This window comes from Hemiscyllium ocellatum, chromosome 22 (genome assembly GCF_020745735.1).
Source record: "Hemiscyllium ocellatum isolate sHemOce1 chromosome 22, sHemOce1.pat.X.cur, whole genome shotgun sequence".
Taxonomy (NCBI): domain Eukaryota; kingdom Metazoa; phylum Chordata; class Chondrichthyes; order Orectolobiformes; family Hemiscylliidae; genus Hemiscyllium; species Hemiscyllium ocellatum.
The window spans coordinates 60,871,889-60,888,411 of NC_083422.1; the positions used below are offsets into that span (position 1 = coordinate 60,871,889).

General features: G+C 42.1%; 1 protein-coding gene across 1 annotated transcript in view; it reads right to left on the reverse strand.

The window, feature by feature from the left end:
- Positions 1–216: 216 nt before the first annotated feature.
- Positions 217–16,523, reverse strand: part of smndc1 (survival motor neuron domain containing 1) — a 30,112-nt gene continuing 13,805 nt past the window's right edge. The window contains exons 3-6 of the mRNA XM_060842520.1: positions 12,565–12,707; positions 10,273–10,434; positions 9,794–9,947; positions 217–653 (exon numbers count right to left, since the gene is read on the reverse strand). Coding sequence (XP_060698503.1) covers positions 516–653; positions 9,794–9,947; positions 10,273–10,434; positions 12,565–12,707 — 597 coding nt within the window. The 3' untranslated portion in view covers positions 217–515. The remainder of the gene's footprint in view (positions 654–9,793; positions 9,948–10,272; positions 10,435–12,564; positions 12,708–16,523) is intronic.

A 16,523-nucleotide genomic window follows, 5' to 3' on the forward strand; every position in this document is an offset into this window, starting at 1 on the left:
AGAGAAACATTTTTATTCAAACAGCCTTTTTTTTTAAATTCTTGTGGAAGTAATGTGGGATGGAATGATACTTACTCATTGGTTAACAGTAGATTTGGAAATGGAACAAAGATGGGACATTGCAAGCAAAACTCATTTTCAACAGCACAGATATTGCTCCTCATCTCAATTCATTTAGTTTGAAATTTTTATGCCAGAAAATACACGGGACAGGAGTGATTTTACTTTTTTTATTTGTTAAAATTGCCCAATTATACATACAAAACAAAAAACTTCAATTTGTAAAAATTACACTTCCTCAAATAGGAAGATTGATTTATCAAATCCTCCACTTGCCTCAGTAATGGATGATAACTATACACAATTAACTTCCTCACAGCTACAATTTTTGTGCTGACAGACCAAATGAACTTGGCAAAAAAAAAACTATTAAAAGTGCACTAATGTAATACGGCATCCGCAAAAGAAAATAGGAAGAAATACATAATCTTGGAAATACTCTATACAGGCGCTAGCTACTGTGGCATAAGATGCCGCACGTTGTATTTGGATGTGTCTTGGTATTGAGTCATCGGTCTGTCTGCTATTCCACATGTGCCAACTCCAACCTTTCCGGTCACACTTTCAGGTGAGGCAAAAATGCTTTTCTTCACCTTGTAAAATAAAATCCAACATTAGTCCCATTATCTTTCACAAGCATTTTCCTGTCATTAAGAATGATAAATCTATCCATCAGCAACACATTTTTGCTTATTTGCATTTTACATTGACTACTTTACCTGAAAACAATTCTCACCATAAACAGCAAATACTTCATACACAGTTGTGCTCACACAAAAAAAAATCATTTAAAAAAATGACATTTGGAAACCAAAAACACAATAAGCAACTTAATTGACAGTATTCAAAAAAAAGAGATGCAACAGAATTTTTTTGTTAAAACTTGTGAATTTTGATCACAATAGTTTAGGACAACTGAACAGCAATACAAAGTGGGAGAAGGTATCCTGTACAGAATCTGGTATTTGAAGAATGTCATAGCAATCTACCATTTAATGCTCCTTGAAGATATGAATGAGGTAAATATGGAAGTTAGTTCTGTATTTCCAAGTATAAAGCACATACCAATACACTACTAATGTTGTAAATTACAGTACTATTGTAGCCAAGTATCATAATGTGATGAAATCAGGGGCAGATTCCCTTTCAGCACTCTACAGAGATGGCACCTAGCACTATGTTAAAAGAAAAATTTAGACATGAATTTAGGAAAACAACAGCTGGAACTGAAAAATGGTTTAATGTTGCACAATGAAGTGACATGACAAAATCAGTGACAACAACCCAAAATAACAAGTGTCAAGGAGGAAGTTTTAAAAATTGAAATACACTAACACTGGACTAAAGTAAAAGCCCCTTTTCATACCATTCTACATCCCCCAATATGAACTTCCATTTATTTAAGATAATGGTAATGTTCCCACTAAGAACCCTGATATCGGAGATCCCATGGGTGTTCCATTGGTTTGTCTGTAGGCTACGTGGATGACACCTTTGTCTTCACTAAACGAAACAAATTACAGGAAACTTCAAGATCGTCAATAATACCCTTACTGGCATATAATTCACTAAAGAGGAAAACAACAACAAATTGCCATTCCTAGATGTCACAGTAGAGCGAATAGCCAATGGGGAACTTCAAACCAGCATTACAGGAAAATAACACATACGGACCAAATATTGAACTACAGAAGCAATCATTCCAACATCCACAAACAAAGCTGTATTAGAACATTATTTCAATGAGCCACCACACACTGTAGGACAAAGGAACTACGCAGAGCACAGGAAAATCACCTATACAGTGTATTCAAAAATAATGGGTACACAATAAACACAGACCACAGATTTCTCAGCAACAAGTCTAAACAAGCAGACAAAACACATCCAGAAACCCTAGCCACTCTCCCCTGCATCAAAGACATCTCCAAAATGACTGCTAGACTACTCAGACCCCTTGGCATCACGGTAGCCCGCAAACCCAACAACACAATAAAACGGCAGCTAATGAACTTGAAAGACCTTATACAGACAACAAGCAAAACTAATGTAATTTACAAAATATATTGCAAGGACTGTAACAAACACTACATTGGACAACAGGCAGAAAACTAGCCACAATAAGACATGACCCACTCTCACAGGTATCCTTTCATACGGATGAGGAAGGGCACCACTTCAACTGGGACAACACATCCATCCAAGGACCAGCCAAACAGAAACACGCACGAGAATTCCGAGAAGCATGACATTCCAACGAAACACTATCAACAAGCACATTGACTTGGATCCCATTTACCACCCCCTGAGAAAAAGAACAGGAAATGATAAGACCACAGGAAATGACATCACCAACCCTAAGAAACTCAAACTACACCACCAGTGCTTCATTCAGAGACTCACTGAAGATGTTACCTCGTATGGTGATGAAACGTCTGAAAACGAACCTCCTAGCTCAGCGAGCAAACCTACATCCAGAACCTCAACCTGAGCTACAAATCTTCTCAAAACTCGCTAACAGATCAATGCATCATATCACATAGACCAGACGATCACAAGTTTGATCAGGTCTTAACTCATCACAAACAAGCAACAGATAAGGTGCAACATAGAACATAGAACATCACATTGCAGTTAAGGACCTTCAGCCCTTGATGTTGCACCGACCTGTGAATCCAGTCTAAACGCCTCCTAACCTACTCAATTCCATTATCATCCGTATGTTTATCCAATCACCATTTAAATGTTCCTAAAAGAGTGGCAAAACCACTATTGTTCCAGATAGTAGCAGGGGCATGGAATGCCCTCTCTGAACGAAGAACTTACCTCCGACATCTGTCCTATATTTATTACCCATCAATTTAAAGCTATGTCCCCACGTGTTAGCCATCACTGTCCACCCTATCTAATCTGATCATCTTGAATGCCTCTAATAAGTCGCCTCTTAACCTTCTTTTCTAATATGAAAACAGCCTCAAGTCCCTCAGCCTTTCCTCATAAGATCTTCCATACTAAGCAACATCCTAGTACATCGTCTGTGAACCTTTTCCAATAATATCCTTCCTATAATGCGGTGACCAGAACTGTACACAATACTCCAAGTGCGGCCACACCAGAGTTTTGTACAGCTGCAACATGACCTCGTGGCTCCGAAACTCAATCCCTCTACCAATAAAAGCTAACACACCGTATGCCTTCTTAACAACCCTGTCAACCTTACCATTAGCCCAGTACTCTTTATTCCTGTTCCTCCTTCCAAAGTGAATCACCTCACACTTTTCCGCATTAAACTCCATTTGCCACCTCTCAGCCCAGCTCTGCAGCTTATCTATGTCCCTCTGTAACCTGCAACATCCTTCCTCACTACCCATTCAACAAGGGATGGGTTAGTAAGTCACTCTCAACTCCACCTATCTTAGTATCATCCACAAATTTACTAACCCATCCTTCTATGCTCTCATCCAGGTCATTTTATATAAATGACAAACAACATGGGCCCAAACAGATCAGTGCCAGAGATCCGGGTTCAATTCCCACCTCAGGTGATTGTCTGTGAAGAGTTTGCACATTCTCCCCGTGTCTGCGTGGGTTTCCTCCGGATGCTCCGGTTTCCTCCCACAGTCCCAAAGATGTGCAAGATAGGTGAATTGGCCACGCTAAATTGCCTGTAGGAGAAACTAAGGACTGCTGGAGATCAGAGCTGAAAAATGTGTTGCTGGAACAGTGCAGCAGGTCAGGCAGCATCCAAGAAGAAGAACTGACGTTTCGGGCATGAGCCCTTCTTTAGGAAATTGCCTGTAGTGTTAGGTGAAGGGGTAAATGTAGGGGTATGGGTGGGTTACGCTTCGGTGGGTCACGCTTCGGTGGGTCGGTGTGGACTTGTTGGGCCGAAGGACCTGTCTAATCTAATCTAATCTAAAACAGATCATGTGCAGTACACCACTAGTAAATGAAGTCCAAGATGAATATTTCCCATCATCTACCATCCTCTGTCTTCTTTCAGCTAGCCAATTTCTGATCCAAACTGCTAAGTCACCCTCAATCCCATGCCTCTGTATTTTGTACAATAGCCTACCGTGTGGAACCTTATCAAACCCCTTACTGAAATCCATATACACCACGTCAATCGCTTTACCCTCACCCACCTGTTTGGTCACCATCGCAAAGAGCTCAATAAGGTTCGTGAGGTATGACCTATGCTTCACAAAACCGTGTTGACTATCCCTAATCAAATTATTCCCCTCGAGATGATTATAAATCCTATCTCTTATAACCCATTCCAACACTTTACCACCGATGTAAAGCTCATAGGTCGATAATTACTAGGGTTGTCTCTACTCCCCTTCTTTAACAAGGGGACAACAGGTGCTATCCTCCAGCCTTCTGTCACTATTCCTGTAGACAGTGACAACATAAAGATAAAAGCCAAAGGCTCTGCAATCTCCTCCCTGAATTCCCAGAGAATCCTAGGATAAAACCCATCTGGCCCAGGAGACATCTATTTTCACGTTTTCCAGAATTGCTAACACCTCCTCCTTATGCACCTCAATCCCATCTAGTCTAGTAGCCTGTATCTCAGTATTTTCCTCGACAACATTCTTTTTCCAGGGTGAATATGGACAAAAAAGTATTCATTTAGCACTTTCCCTATATCCTCTGACTCCATGCACAACCTCCCACTACTGTCCTTGATTGGCCCTAATCTTTCTCGTCATTCTTTTATTCCTGACATACCTATAGAAAGTCTTATAGTTTTCCTTGATCCTATCCGCCAATGACTTCTCATGTCACCTCCTGGCTCTTCTTAGCTCTCTCTTTCAGTCTTTCCTGGCTAACATCAGCTTTCTTCTTCCCCTTGAAGAGAGATCCAACTTACTTAGTAAACCACGGCTCCCACACTCGACAACTACCTCCCTGCCTTACCAGTGTATACTTATCAAGGACCGTTTTGACAATATTAGGCAAGAACTTTTGAAAGCTGCCAGGGGGCAGATGTTGGCAGGTAAAGGGATGGCTGGAAAATAGGAAACCTTCAGAAATGAGATAACGAGAATCCAGAGAAAGTATTTTCCTGTCAAGGTGAAAGGAAAGACTGGTAGATATAGGGAATGCTGGATGACGAAAGAAATTGACGATTTGGTTATGAAAACAAAAGAAGTATATGTAAGGTATAGACAGGATAGATCAAGTGAATCCTTAGAAGAGTATAAAGGAAGTAGGAGTATACTTCAGAGGGAAATCAGGAGGGCAAAAAGGGGACATGAGATAGGTTTGGCAAATAGAATTAAGGAGAATCCAAAGAGTTTTTACAAATACATTAAGGACAAAAGGGTAACTAGGGAGAGAATAGGGCCCCTCAAAGATCAGCAAGGAAGCCTTTGTGTTGAGCCGCAGAAAATGGGGGAGATAGTAAATGAGTATTTTGCATCAGTATTTACTCTGGAAAAGGATATGGAAGATATCGACTGTAGGGAAATAGATGGTGACATCTTGCAAAATGTCCAGATTACAGAGGAGGAAGTGCTGGATGTCTTGAAACTCATAGAAGTGGATAAATCCCCAGGACCTGATCAGATGTACCCAAGAACTCTGTGGGAAGCTAGAGAAGTGATTGCTGGGCCTCTTGTTGAGATATTTATATCAACAGTCTCAGGTCAGGTACCGGAAGACTGGAGGTTGGCTAACGTGGTGCCACTGTTTAAGAAAAGTGGTAAGGACAAGCCAGGGAATTATAGACCAGTGAGCCTGACCTCGGTGGTGGGCAAGTTGTTGGAGGGAATCCTGAGGGACAGGATGTACATGCATTTGGAAAGGCAAGGACTGATTAGGGATAGTCAACATGGCTTTGTGCGAGGGAAATCATGTCTCACAAACTTGATTGAGTTTTTTGAGGAAGTAACAAAGAGGATTGATGAGGGCAGAGCAGTAGACGTGATTTATATGGACTTCAGTAAGGGGTTCGACAACGCTCCCCATGGGAAACTGGTTAGCAGGGTTAGATCTCATGGAATACAGGGAGAACTAGCCATTTGGATACAGAACTGGCTCAAATGTAGAAGACAGAGGGTGATGGAGGAAGGTTGCTTTTCAGACTGGAGACCTGTGACCAGTGGAGTGCTACAAGGATCGGTGCTGGGTCCACTACTTTTTGTCATTTACATAAATGATTTGGATGTGAGCATAAGAGGTACAGTTAGTAAGTTTGCAAATGACACCAAAATTGGAGGTGTAGTTGACAGTGAAGAAGGTTACTTCAGATTACAACAGGATCTTGACCAGATGGGCCAATAGACTGAGAAGTGGCAGATGGAATTTAATTCAGATAAATGCGGGGTGCTGCATTTTGGGAAAGCAAATCTTAGCAGGACTTATACACTTAATGGTAAGGTCCTAGGGAGTGTTGCTGAACAAAGAGACCTTGGAGTGCAGGTTCGTAGCTCCTTGAAAGTGGAGTCGCAGGTAGATAGGATAGTGAAGGCAGCGTTTGGAGGAGTACAGGAGTTGGGAGGTCATGTTGCGGGTGTACAGGACATTGGTTAAGCCGCTGTTGGAATACTGCATACAATTCTGGTCTCCTTCCTATCGGAAAGGTGTTGTGAAACTTGAAAGGGTTCAGAAAAGGTTTACAAGGATGTTGCCAGGGTTGGAGGATTTGCGCTATAGGGAGAGGCTGAACAGGCTGGGGCTGTTTTCCCTGGAGTGTCGGAGGCTGAGGGGTGACCTTACAGAGGTTTACAAAATTATGAGGGGCATGGATAGGGTAAATAGGCAAAGTCTTTTCCCTGAGTCGGGGAGTCCAGAACTAGAGGGCATAGGTTTAGGGTGAGAAGGGAAAGATATAAAAGAGACCTAAGGGGCAACCTTTTCACACAGTGGATGGTACGTGTATGGAATGAGTTGCCAGAGGACATGGTAGAATTGCAACATTTAAGAGGCATTTGGATGGGTATATGAATAGGAAGGGTTTGGAGGGATATTGGCCAGGTGCTGGCAGGTGGGACTAGATTGGGTTGGAATATCTGGTCAGCATGGACTGGTTGGACCGAAGGATCTGTTTCCGTGCTGTACATCTCTAAGACTCTATGACCCGCAGTAGCTGGTCCTTGAATAAGCTCCACATTCCAATTGTGCCCATCTCCTGCAGTTTTCTTCTCCATCCTATGCATCATAAATCTTGCCTAATCACATTGTAATTGCCTTCCCCCCAGCTATAACTCTTGCCTTGCAGTATTCCTGATGAAGGGCTTTAGCCCGAAACGTCGAATTTCCTGTTCCTTGGATGCTGCCTGACCTGCTGTGCTTTAACCAGCAACACATTTTCAGCAGTACACACCTACCCCTTTCCATCACTAAAGTAAACATAACTGAATTGTGGTCACTATCACCAAAGTGCTCACCTACCTCCAAATCTAACACCTGGCTGGGTTCATTACCCGGTAGCAAACCTAATGTAGCCTTGTTCCTTGTTGGCCTGTCTACATTCTGTGTCAGGAAAGCATCCTGCACACAATGGACAAAACTGACCCATCTAAAGTACTTGAACTACAGTATTCCCAGTCAATATTTGGAAAGTTAAAGTACCCCATAAGAACTACCCTGTCACTCTCGCTCCTATCGAGAATCATCTTTGCTATCCTTTCCTCTCAATCTCTGGAACAGTTCAGAGGCCTATAGAAAATTCCCTATATGCTAACCTCTCCTTTCCGGTTTCTAATCTTAGCCAATACTAGCTCAATAGACAAGTCCTCAAATGTCCTTTCTGTAACCATAATACTGACCTTAACTAACCGTGCCACACCACCCCCTCTTTTATGATTTTCTCTGTTCTTACTGAAACATCTAAATCCAAGAACCTGCAACTACCATTTCTGTCCCTGTTTTACCCATGTCTCTGAAATGGCCACAACATCGAAATCCCAGGTACCAACCCATGCTGTAAGTTCAGCCACCTTATTCCCGATGCTCCTGGTGGTGAAGTAGACACACTTCAAACCAACTTCTTGCAATCTTGAAATGTTGGTTCTGACTTTAGGACTCTCACGCTCCCGTGTACTCAAATTATAATTTCAGTTTCTACCCCTCCCCCCCCCCAACGATTTAGTTCAAGCCTACCCAAGAGCATTAACAAATATCCCCCGAGGATCTTCGTACCCCTCTGGTTCAGGTGAAGACCATCCTGTTTGTAGAGATCCCACCTACACCAGAAAGAGCCCCAATTATCCAGAAAACCAAAACCCTTCCTCCTGCACTATGCCTGGAGCCACTTGTTCAACTCCTCTCTCTCCCCATTTCTTGCCTCGCTAGCACGTGTCAGGGGCAACAAACCAGAGATAACAACTCTGTTTGTACAAACTCTAAGCTTGTATTCTGAATTTCTGCCTTACATCCCCACCTTTCTTCCTACCTACATCATTGGTGCCTATGTGGACCACAACTTGGGGCTGCTCCCCCTCAAGGATCCCGAAAACATGATCAAAGACATCATGAAGTGTATACTTGTTGTTCAGGGGAACGACTAAAGGGGATCCCTGCACTGCCTGCCAGTTCCTTTTCCCTCCCCTGGCGGTAATCCATCTACCTCCTTTTACCCGAGGTGTGGCCACTTTATTGATCACTTTAGTAAACCACGGTTCCCTCGCTTGAAAACTTCCTCCCTTCCTGACAGGTACAAACTTACCATGAACACGCAGTAGCTTGGTCTTGAACAAGCTCCACATTTCAATTGTGCCCATCCTCCACAGTTTCCTTCCCCGTCCTATGCATCCTAAATATCATCTTTCCATTACAAACATAACCGAATTGTGGTCACTATCACAAAAATGCCCACCTCCCTCCAAATCTAACGCCTGACCTGGTGCATTACCCAGTACCAAATCCAACATGGCCTTGCCTCTTGTTGGCTTGTCAGGAGACCCTCCTGCACACACTGGACAAAAACTCATCCAGTCAGTATTTGGAAAGTGAAAGTTCCCCACAACAACTACCCTGTTACTTTCACTCCTAGCCAATATCATCTTTGCAATCCTTTCCTCTACACCTCTGGAATTTTTTGGAGGCCGATAGAAAACACCCAACAGCGTAACATCTGCATTCCTGTTTCTGACCTCAGTAGACAAGTCCTCATCAACCGTCCATTCTACTGTCTCTAACAATGCCACACTTTCCCTCTTTTACCACCTTCCCTGTTCTTACTGAAACATCTAAATCCCAGAATCTGCAACAACCATTCCTGTCCCTGCTCCATCCATGTCTCTGAAATGGCCACAACATCAAAGTGCCAGGTACCAACCCATGCTTAAAGTTCACTCACTTTATTCTGGATGCTCTGGCTTTAAAGTAGACACACTTCAAACCACCTTCCTGCTTGCTGGTACACCTCACCGACCCTGAAACCTTATTCCTGACCTCACTACTCTCAAACTCCTGTACAATGGAGCTACAATTCAGATCCCCATTGCCCAATGGTTAGGTCCAGTCCTGCTGCATTAAGGAAAAATAAATATCACAGCGAAATGCCACCCAGTCATTCCTGTGTGAAATGTACAAGAATATTTGGTGAAGATAGAATCGTGCTTTGGAAAGATAATGATCTAAATAATTTCTTTAAAAAATCACCATTTAAATGTCATGCTACAGCACCCTTGCAATCACGGGTGCTGGTACTCAGGGTGACAGAGGCAATAACCAGCAAAACAAATCTTCAGAAATAACCGTTCGTGTGCACAATACACACCTGTCCTTTTTTGTTCTTGGAGTAGGCTCTGTTGTTAAACTGCTGCCATTTTACTTTTTGTTCCTCACGCTCCTGTTCAAGCTCCTTCATTCTCTGAGCTTTTTTTAAGGCTTTCTTCTTCTTATACTCCCTCTGTTGAGCAACCATTTCCTTCCTGTAAACAGCCAAATTCAAACTCCACTAAGAAAATGTTACAACTTCAGATGCACTATCCTAAACATTACAAACAAGAATAAAACAAACAACTGTGGCTGCTGGAAGTCTGAAACAAAAAACAATCAAAATTGCTGGAGCAGCTCAGGTCTAGCAGCACGTGTGCAAAGAAAGCAGAACTCTGAAGGAGAAAGGACACCGGAATCAGAGTTAAAGAGTCACTGAACTCGAAATAGTGACTGTTCGCCCTCCACAGATGCTGCCAAACATGCTGAGTTTCTCCAGTAATTTGTTTTTGTTTGAGAGAGCTGGCCGCCAGTACTCACTTTGATTTGGGTTTGTCACCGCCCAGCTCTTCAGAATCATTTCCTTCTTCAACAGGTTTCAGGTTGACCAAGGGAAGCACATCAGCATTACCGTATCCAGAAAATGTGATTGCAGCTGTACCATTTTCTTGGTCAATCTCTTCAATCTCCGCTTCATACAGTCTGTAAGGAAGTTAGGGCTGTAAGCATGTGAGTAGAGGTTTGACAAACAGACCCTACAACCCGCTAACATTTTAAAAATTACATGTTACATATTACATTTATTATAATATTTGTAATTTATTGAACATAGTTTCAAGATTAATACATCAACACATTTGAGAGCAGGATTCGTGATTTAACAATATTTCTGCCAGTTCAGCAAAATCTATTTAATATTAATGGTTTCAATAATTTTTTAAAGGTTAATATGCTACACTCCCACCTAGACTTCTGAGAATAAATCAAACAAAGGCTTCTATTTGGAGAGTGCAACGACAATCAAACTGTCAGCGGTCACACTCATCACAACTCAAAAATGGACAACACTGAGTCCACATATACACTGTCCAAAAGCACAGCTGGTCAGGCAGCATCGGGAAGAATTCCTAATGAAGAGCTTATGCTGGAAACACCGACTTGCCTGCTCCTCGGACACTGCCTGACCTGCTTTCCCAGTGCCACGCTCTGATTCTGATCTCCAGCATCTGCAGTCCTCACTTTCTCCACATGTTAAGCATGGAAATTCGGGACATACTGTCAGTAATTCTATGCTTCCCCAAAGGGTGAACTGTTTTAAGGATTCCACAGGCTGTAATTGTTGAAATCATCAAAATGATGAAAATCTGCCATTTAATAAACTTGTAAAAGACTCGTAAAAGTCTTTGAAAAACATATACTTTTTTTGACTGAGATGTAACTAGGTTTTTCTTTGAAGGTACACCACGTCACAATTATTATACTTTCGGGAATATTAACTCCTTGGATAATATTAAAATTAATGCTTTTTAAAAAAAGTTTATAATACCTTAAATTTATTCAAATTGCATGTTATTGTTTAAATTAAATTCCATAAATCAAAATAAATTTGGAGCAATTAATGTGGCAGTCCGAGAGAATACTACAATCAGAGTGGCTACTTACAGTTTGCTGACATTACTTGGTCAATGCCAGGTGATCTTCTAGATGCAGGAGACAACTTTAGGAAAGGGCTAATCTGCAACACTCTGATCTCCTGATTCTTTTGGGTTGCTTTCTATGAGGTCAGCAGCAAGCCCTGTTGCTGTGCCACTGACCACAACATGGGGCCCATTACCGTCCACACTGACCACAACATGGGGCCCATTACCGTCCACACTGACCACAACATGGGGCCCATTAGGGCCCACACTGACCACAACATGGGGCCATTAGCGTCCACACTGACCATTTAATATAAACAGATAGAAGGCACCAGAAAGTGTGCAACAGGTGAAATGTTAATGCTGCTTATCTTGACAGAAAAGGGTGGAATGAGAATCTGAATACACAGGTGCTTAAGGGTTCATAACTGAAATAATTTTCTCGGTGTCCACCAGAGATTGTTTAAAAAGGTCGACATAAATGGTTTCTGTTTCAGGTGTATATAAACAATCAGACGTCTGCACTAATCAGAAGGTGCAAGAGAGACAGTTCTGAAGGATTCGAGACATGGCTTGTGTACTTTTGCTGGTGAAGCCTGTGGTTTGGCCCACTATTGAGAGGTGTGCTTGTTTTAGTTATCAGTGCACCCACAGAAATCAGAAGTAATTAGTAAAGGCAACAAAGTAATCAGAAACACATACTTAGTAGTCCATAAGACACAGGAGCAGAAATTAGGCCATTCAGCCCATCGAGCCTCCTCTGCCATTCACTCATGGCTGATAAGTTTCTCATCCCCATTCTCCTGCTTTCTCCCTGTGACCCTTAACAATCAAGAATCTATCTATCTATGCCTTAAATATACTCAGTGACCTGCCTCTATAGCCTTCTGACTGAAGTTGCTCCTTACTTCCACCATGATTACCGCACCACTCATTGCTAAATTTACACATTTGTGAATTCTCTTTCAGAATGAAGAAACTAGCAATGAGGTTACAAAGTCAAACATGATTGATGAGCACCTTTGGTATGTTCAAGGATTACAAATCCCTGCACCATAACTAGTTATTGTATATTACTAGTTACCACTGTAACATTGCAGGTTAAAGCTTCAAATTTCAGAATAGATCTCAAAGAATCTCTTACCATTGGCTACTGCTCTATTGATGTACTGTTAGAGAGTTCTACACTTACTGTCCATCTTCATTCCAAATGGCCATACACTTGTCACCAGTCTTCCATTTATGACTAGGTATGGAATTTGCTGAGTTATCTGCATTAGCTGCAGCAACAGAAGGCTGATTTGATAACAGGTCTCTGGTCAGTTCTATAACTTCCTGTAAGACATGCAAGTAAACACAGAACTTAGTGCTGTCCTTCTTTTAACAGTATTCAACCATAACTTATATTCTTGCATCTACTTTCACCAAACAATCAACATTTTATTCATATTGGAAAAGATAAAACAAAATAGTTACATGGATGTACATGACTGCAAATTATTAAACGTTATCTCCCCATCCACAATCAAAACTATCTGATCATTTGACGAAGGTTAGAACCAGGATGTATTGAACCTGTATGCCCCACATCTGTCTCCTCTCAAAGTGGAGAGCGCTAATTAAAAAGTTAACACAGCAGTGTTTGAGCATTCAGTCTCCAAATCATCAAAGAATGTGTTAAATATGGAACATATGATATAGAAATTGAATTATTTATTTACTCTTTTGTTGAAGATGTCATTTTGACAATAAATCAATGGAGACTCAAACACTGAAGCTTGTTTTAAATCCTTTCATTCTTTAAATGTAAATGGGACTGCCATCTTAAAACTTTAAACTTGAATCAATTGATTCTTGTTGATATTGACTGACAACAGATCTCAAAATTGTTTTTCAACTCAAATTATTAAGGGTACTCAACACTGAAACAATTTAACTTTAAATTGCCATGGTTGAGGCTGTTCTGTTTAGTAACCTGTTACATAAGGACTGCTGTACCTGTCCCAGGTTATTATGGGTACTCCCTATCCAACCTAAAAGCCTATTTAAGATTTTCCATTTATACCTAAAACATACCCTTTAATGGTTTTTTTGTGTGCTATGCAGCCAATTTGTTTAAGCACATGGGCCTTTTTGAAAAGTTAAACACATTACGTAAATTAAAGAGACCATTTAATACATGTCCTGTGGGCCCTCATGTGGCACAGTGGTAGTGTCCCTACCCCTGGACCAAGAGGCTTGGTTTCAAGTTCCATCTGTTCCATAGGTACGTAATAACATCTCTGACCATGTGAATTAGAAATATAGGAAGTTGTGTGCTGTGCAGAGGACCATACAGCACAGAAGAGGCCTTTCTATTCATCCAGTCTCTCCGACCTATCTAGACTAAACCCATTTTCCACCACCTGGCCCACAGCCTTGCATGTTATGGCATTTCAAGTGATCCAAGTACTTTTTAAAGGTTGAGAGGTTTCCTACCCCCTCGTTGGTAGCGAATTTCAGTTGCCCACCGCACTGAGTGAAAAGGCTTTATTCTCAAATCCCCTCAGCCTCCTGCCTTTCACTTTAAAATTACTTCCCTTTGTTACTGACACTTCAACCAGACATAACAGCTGCTTTCTATTCATGCTGTCCGTGCCCCTCAATCTTATGCACCTCTATCAGGCAGCCTCTCAGCCTCCTCTGCTCGAAAGAAATTTATCCAAGGCCATCGAGCCTCTCTTTGTAGCTAAACTACTCCATCCCCGGAAGCATCCTGGTGAATCCCCCGCACACCCTCTCCAGTGCAATCACATCCTTCCTGCACTCTGGTGACCAGAACTGCATACAGTACTCCAGCTGCAGCCTCACCAAAGCTTTGTACATCTCCAACTGAATCTCTCTGCTTTTATAATTGCCATGGCTGATAACAGCAAGCATACTGTATGCCTCTTAACCCCCTCCTATTCACTTGGCCTGCCACCTCAGGGATCTGTGGGCAATTACCTCAACATTCCTCTGCTCCACTGTGTCCTGCCATTCATTGAGGTAACCCTTGTCTTCCAAAGTGCCCCTTCACACTTTTCAGGGGTAAATTCCATCTGCCACTGATCTGCCCATTGACTAGTCCATCTATATCTTCCTGTAACCTAAGACTTGCTCGATCCCTAATAACTGCTTGACCAACCTTCATGTCATCCACAGACATACTTAGCAACCCCCCTATAGTCTTATCGAGAGCATTTAGACAAACCGTGAGCAATAAGAGACCCAGGACTGATCCGTGCAGAACGCCACAGTACACCAGGCTCCAGTCACAGAAATAGCCTTTTCCTACAATCCTCTGTATTCTATCACTGAGCCATCTTTGAATCCATCTGTTTTCACCTTTTTTTAAACCATATGGGATCTTGTCAAAGGCCTTGCTGAAACCCATATGAACTATATTAACTTCACTAACCTCATCTACACAGCCAGACACATCCTTGAAAAATTCAATTAGCTTTTGCTAGACATGACATCCTTCTGACAAAACCATGTTGACTGCCCTGATCAAACTTTATCTCTCCACATGGACATTAATTCGCTCCACTTCAGAATTCTCCCAAACAGTTCCCCTGCGGTTGATGAGAGACTCACTGGTCTGCTAGTTGTGTATAACTTAGAGTACGTGTAGCTTCGAACCACATGGAAACTATTCTCGCTGGAAAACAATCAGTTTTCAGCAACATGCCAATACTGCAACACCAGTCCTACATTTTGACCAATTTGACCTACGCAAAGAAACCACAAATCAGTACTTTCCTCACTTCTGACTAATTTTAACTAATGCTGCGTTTTACCTTCATCTATGCCTTTGCAACCTCCAGACTTCACTATTTTAATGATTCCCTGGCATGCGTAAGACCTCCACTCCATCTCACATTGAAAGAAGTTCTGCTCCGTGGATTTAATCAATTATTGAGTTATCTCAGCCGGAGCTTAAAAATGTGTTGCTGGAAAAGCGCAGCAGGTCAGGCAGCATCAAAGGAGCAGGAGAATCGATGTTTCGGGCATAAGCCCTTCTTCAGGGACACATTTTTAAGCTCTGATCTCCAGCATCTGCAGTCCTCACTTTCTCCTTATCTCAGGCTGAGTAATGTGTACAGAACTGGGCACAGTGCTATAGGAAGGATATGAATACATCAGAAAGTGCAGAAGAGATGTACAGAAGTGGTTATAAACTTTCAGTTAGAGGATAAACTGGAGGGAAGGCAATGAAAAGGAAATCTGATAGTTTTGAAAATCCTGAGGGGACTGGGAAAAGATAGGGAGAAACCATTCCTCCTTGTGAAAGGGTCCTCCAAGAATAACAGGGTCCAGAGTTAAATTCATTTGCAATGGCTCCGTTCTGGAATGCACTGCCTGAAAGTGTGATCGAGGCAGGTTCAATTGAGACATTGAAGAGGGTATCCAACAGAAACAATGTGCTAGGCAAGGGGAAACACCGGAGATTGGCTTGGCTATGATGCTCATTTAGTGAGCCAGGGCAAACACAATGTTCCAGCCCTTTGGCTTTGATATCCTTTTTGATTTCTGCGTTCCTGCAATTCACTGATTTTCATTCCTCGGCTGTCAAGTACTTCCTAAAACTCTCTATTTGAGGTTGTGTTTTAAAACCAAGGTATTTGACCAAGCTTTTGGGTCCTAGCACTAGTATCCAGAGTTTCCAATGATGTGTCCCCATGTTTTACAATGCTGAAACTCTATTAAAATAGAAGCTTCAGGTAGGAATGAAGACATTGAACATTCTAGGGACCCAGCATCGAACTCACCACAGTAGATGGTGGAATCAAGTACCTACTGAAAAACCCATCTAATTCACAAATGTCCTTCAGGGAAAGAAATCGACTGTCCTCATCCAGCCTGGCCTACATGAGTTTCCAGACCTAGAGCAATGTGGATGACTCTCAACTGCTCTCGGAGATGGTGCAACAAGTCACAGCAGTGAAATGAAACCAGACAGCCACCTGGCGGTGACTCAGGCCCCGGAAAAGACAAGGGCAGAAGCAGCCCTGCTGCCCCTGCACAGTCCTCCTTACTAATGTCTGGGGAATACTGCCAACATTGGGACAGCTGTCTCCAGACTCGTCAAGCAACAGCCTGACCGTCATACTAACAGAATCATACCTT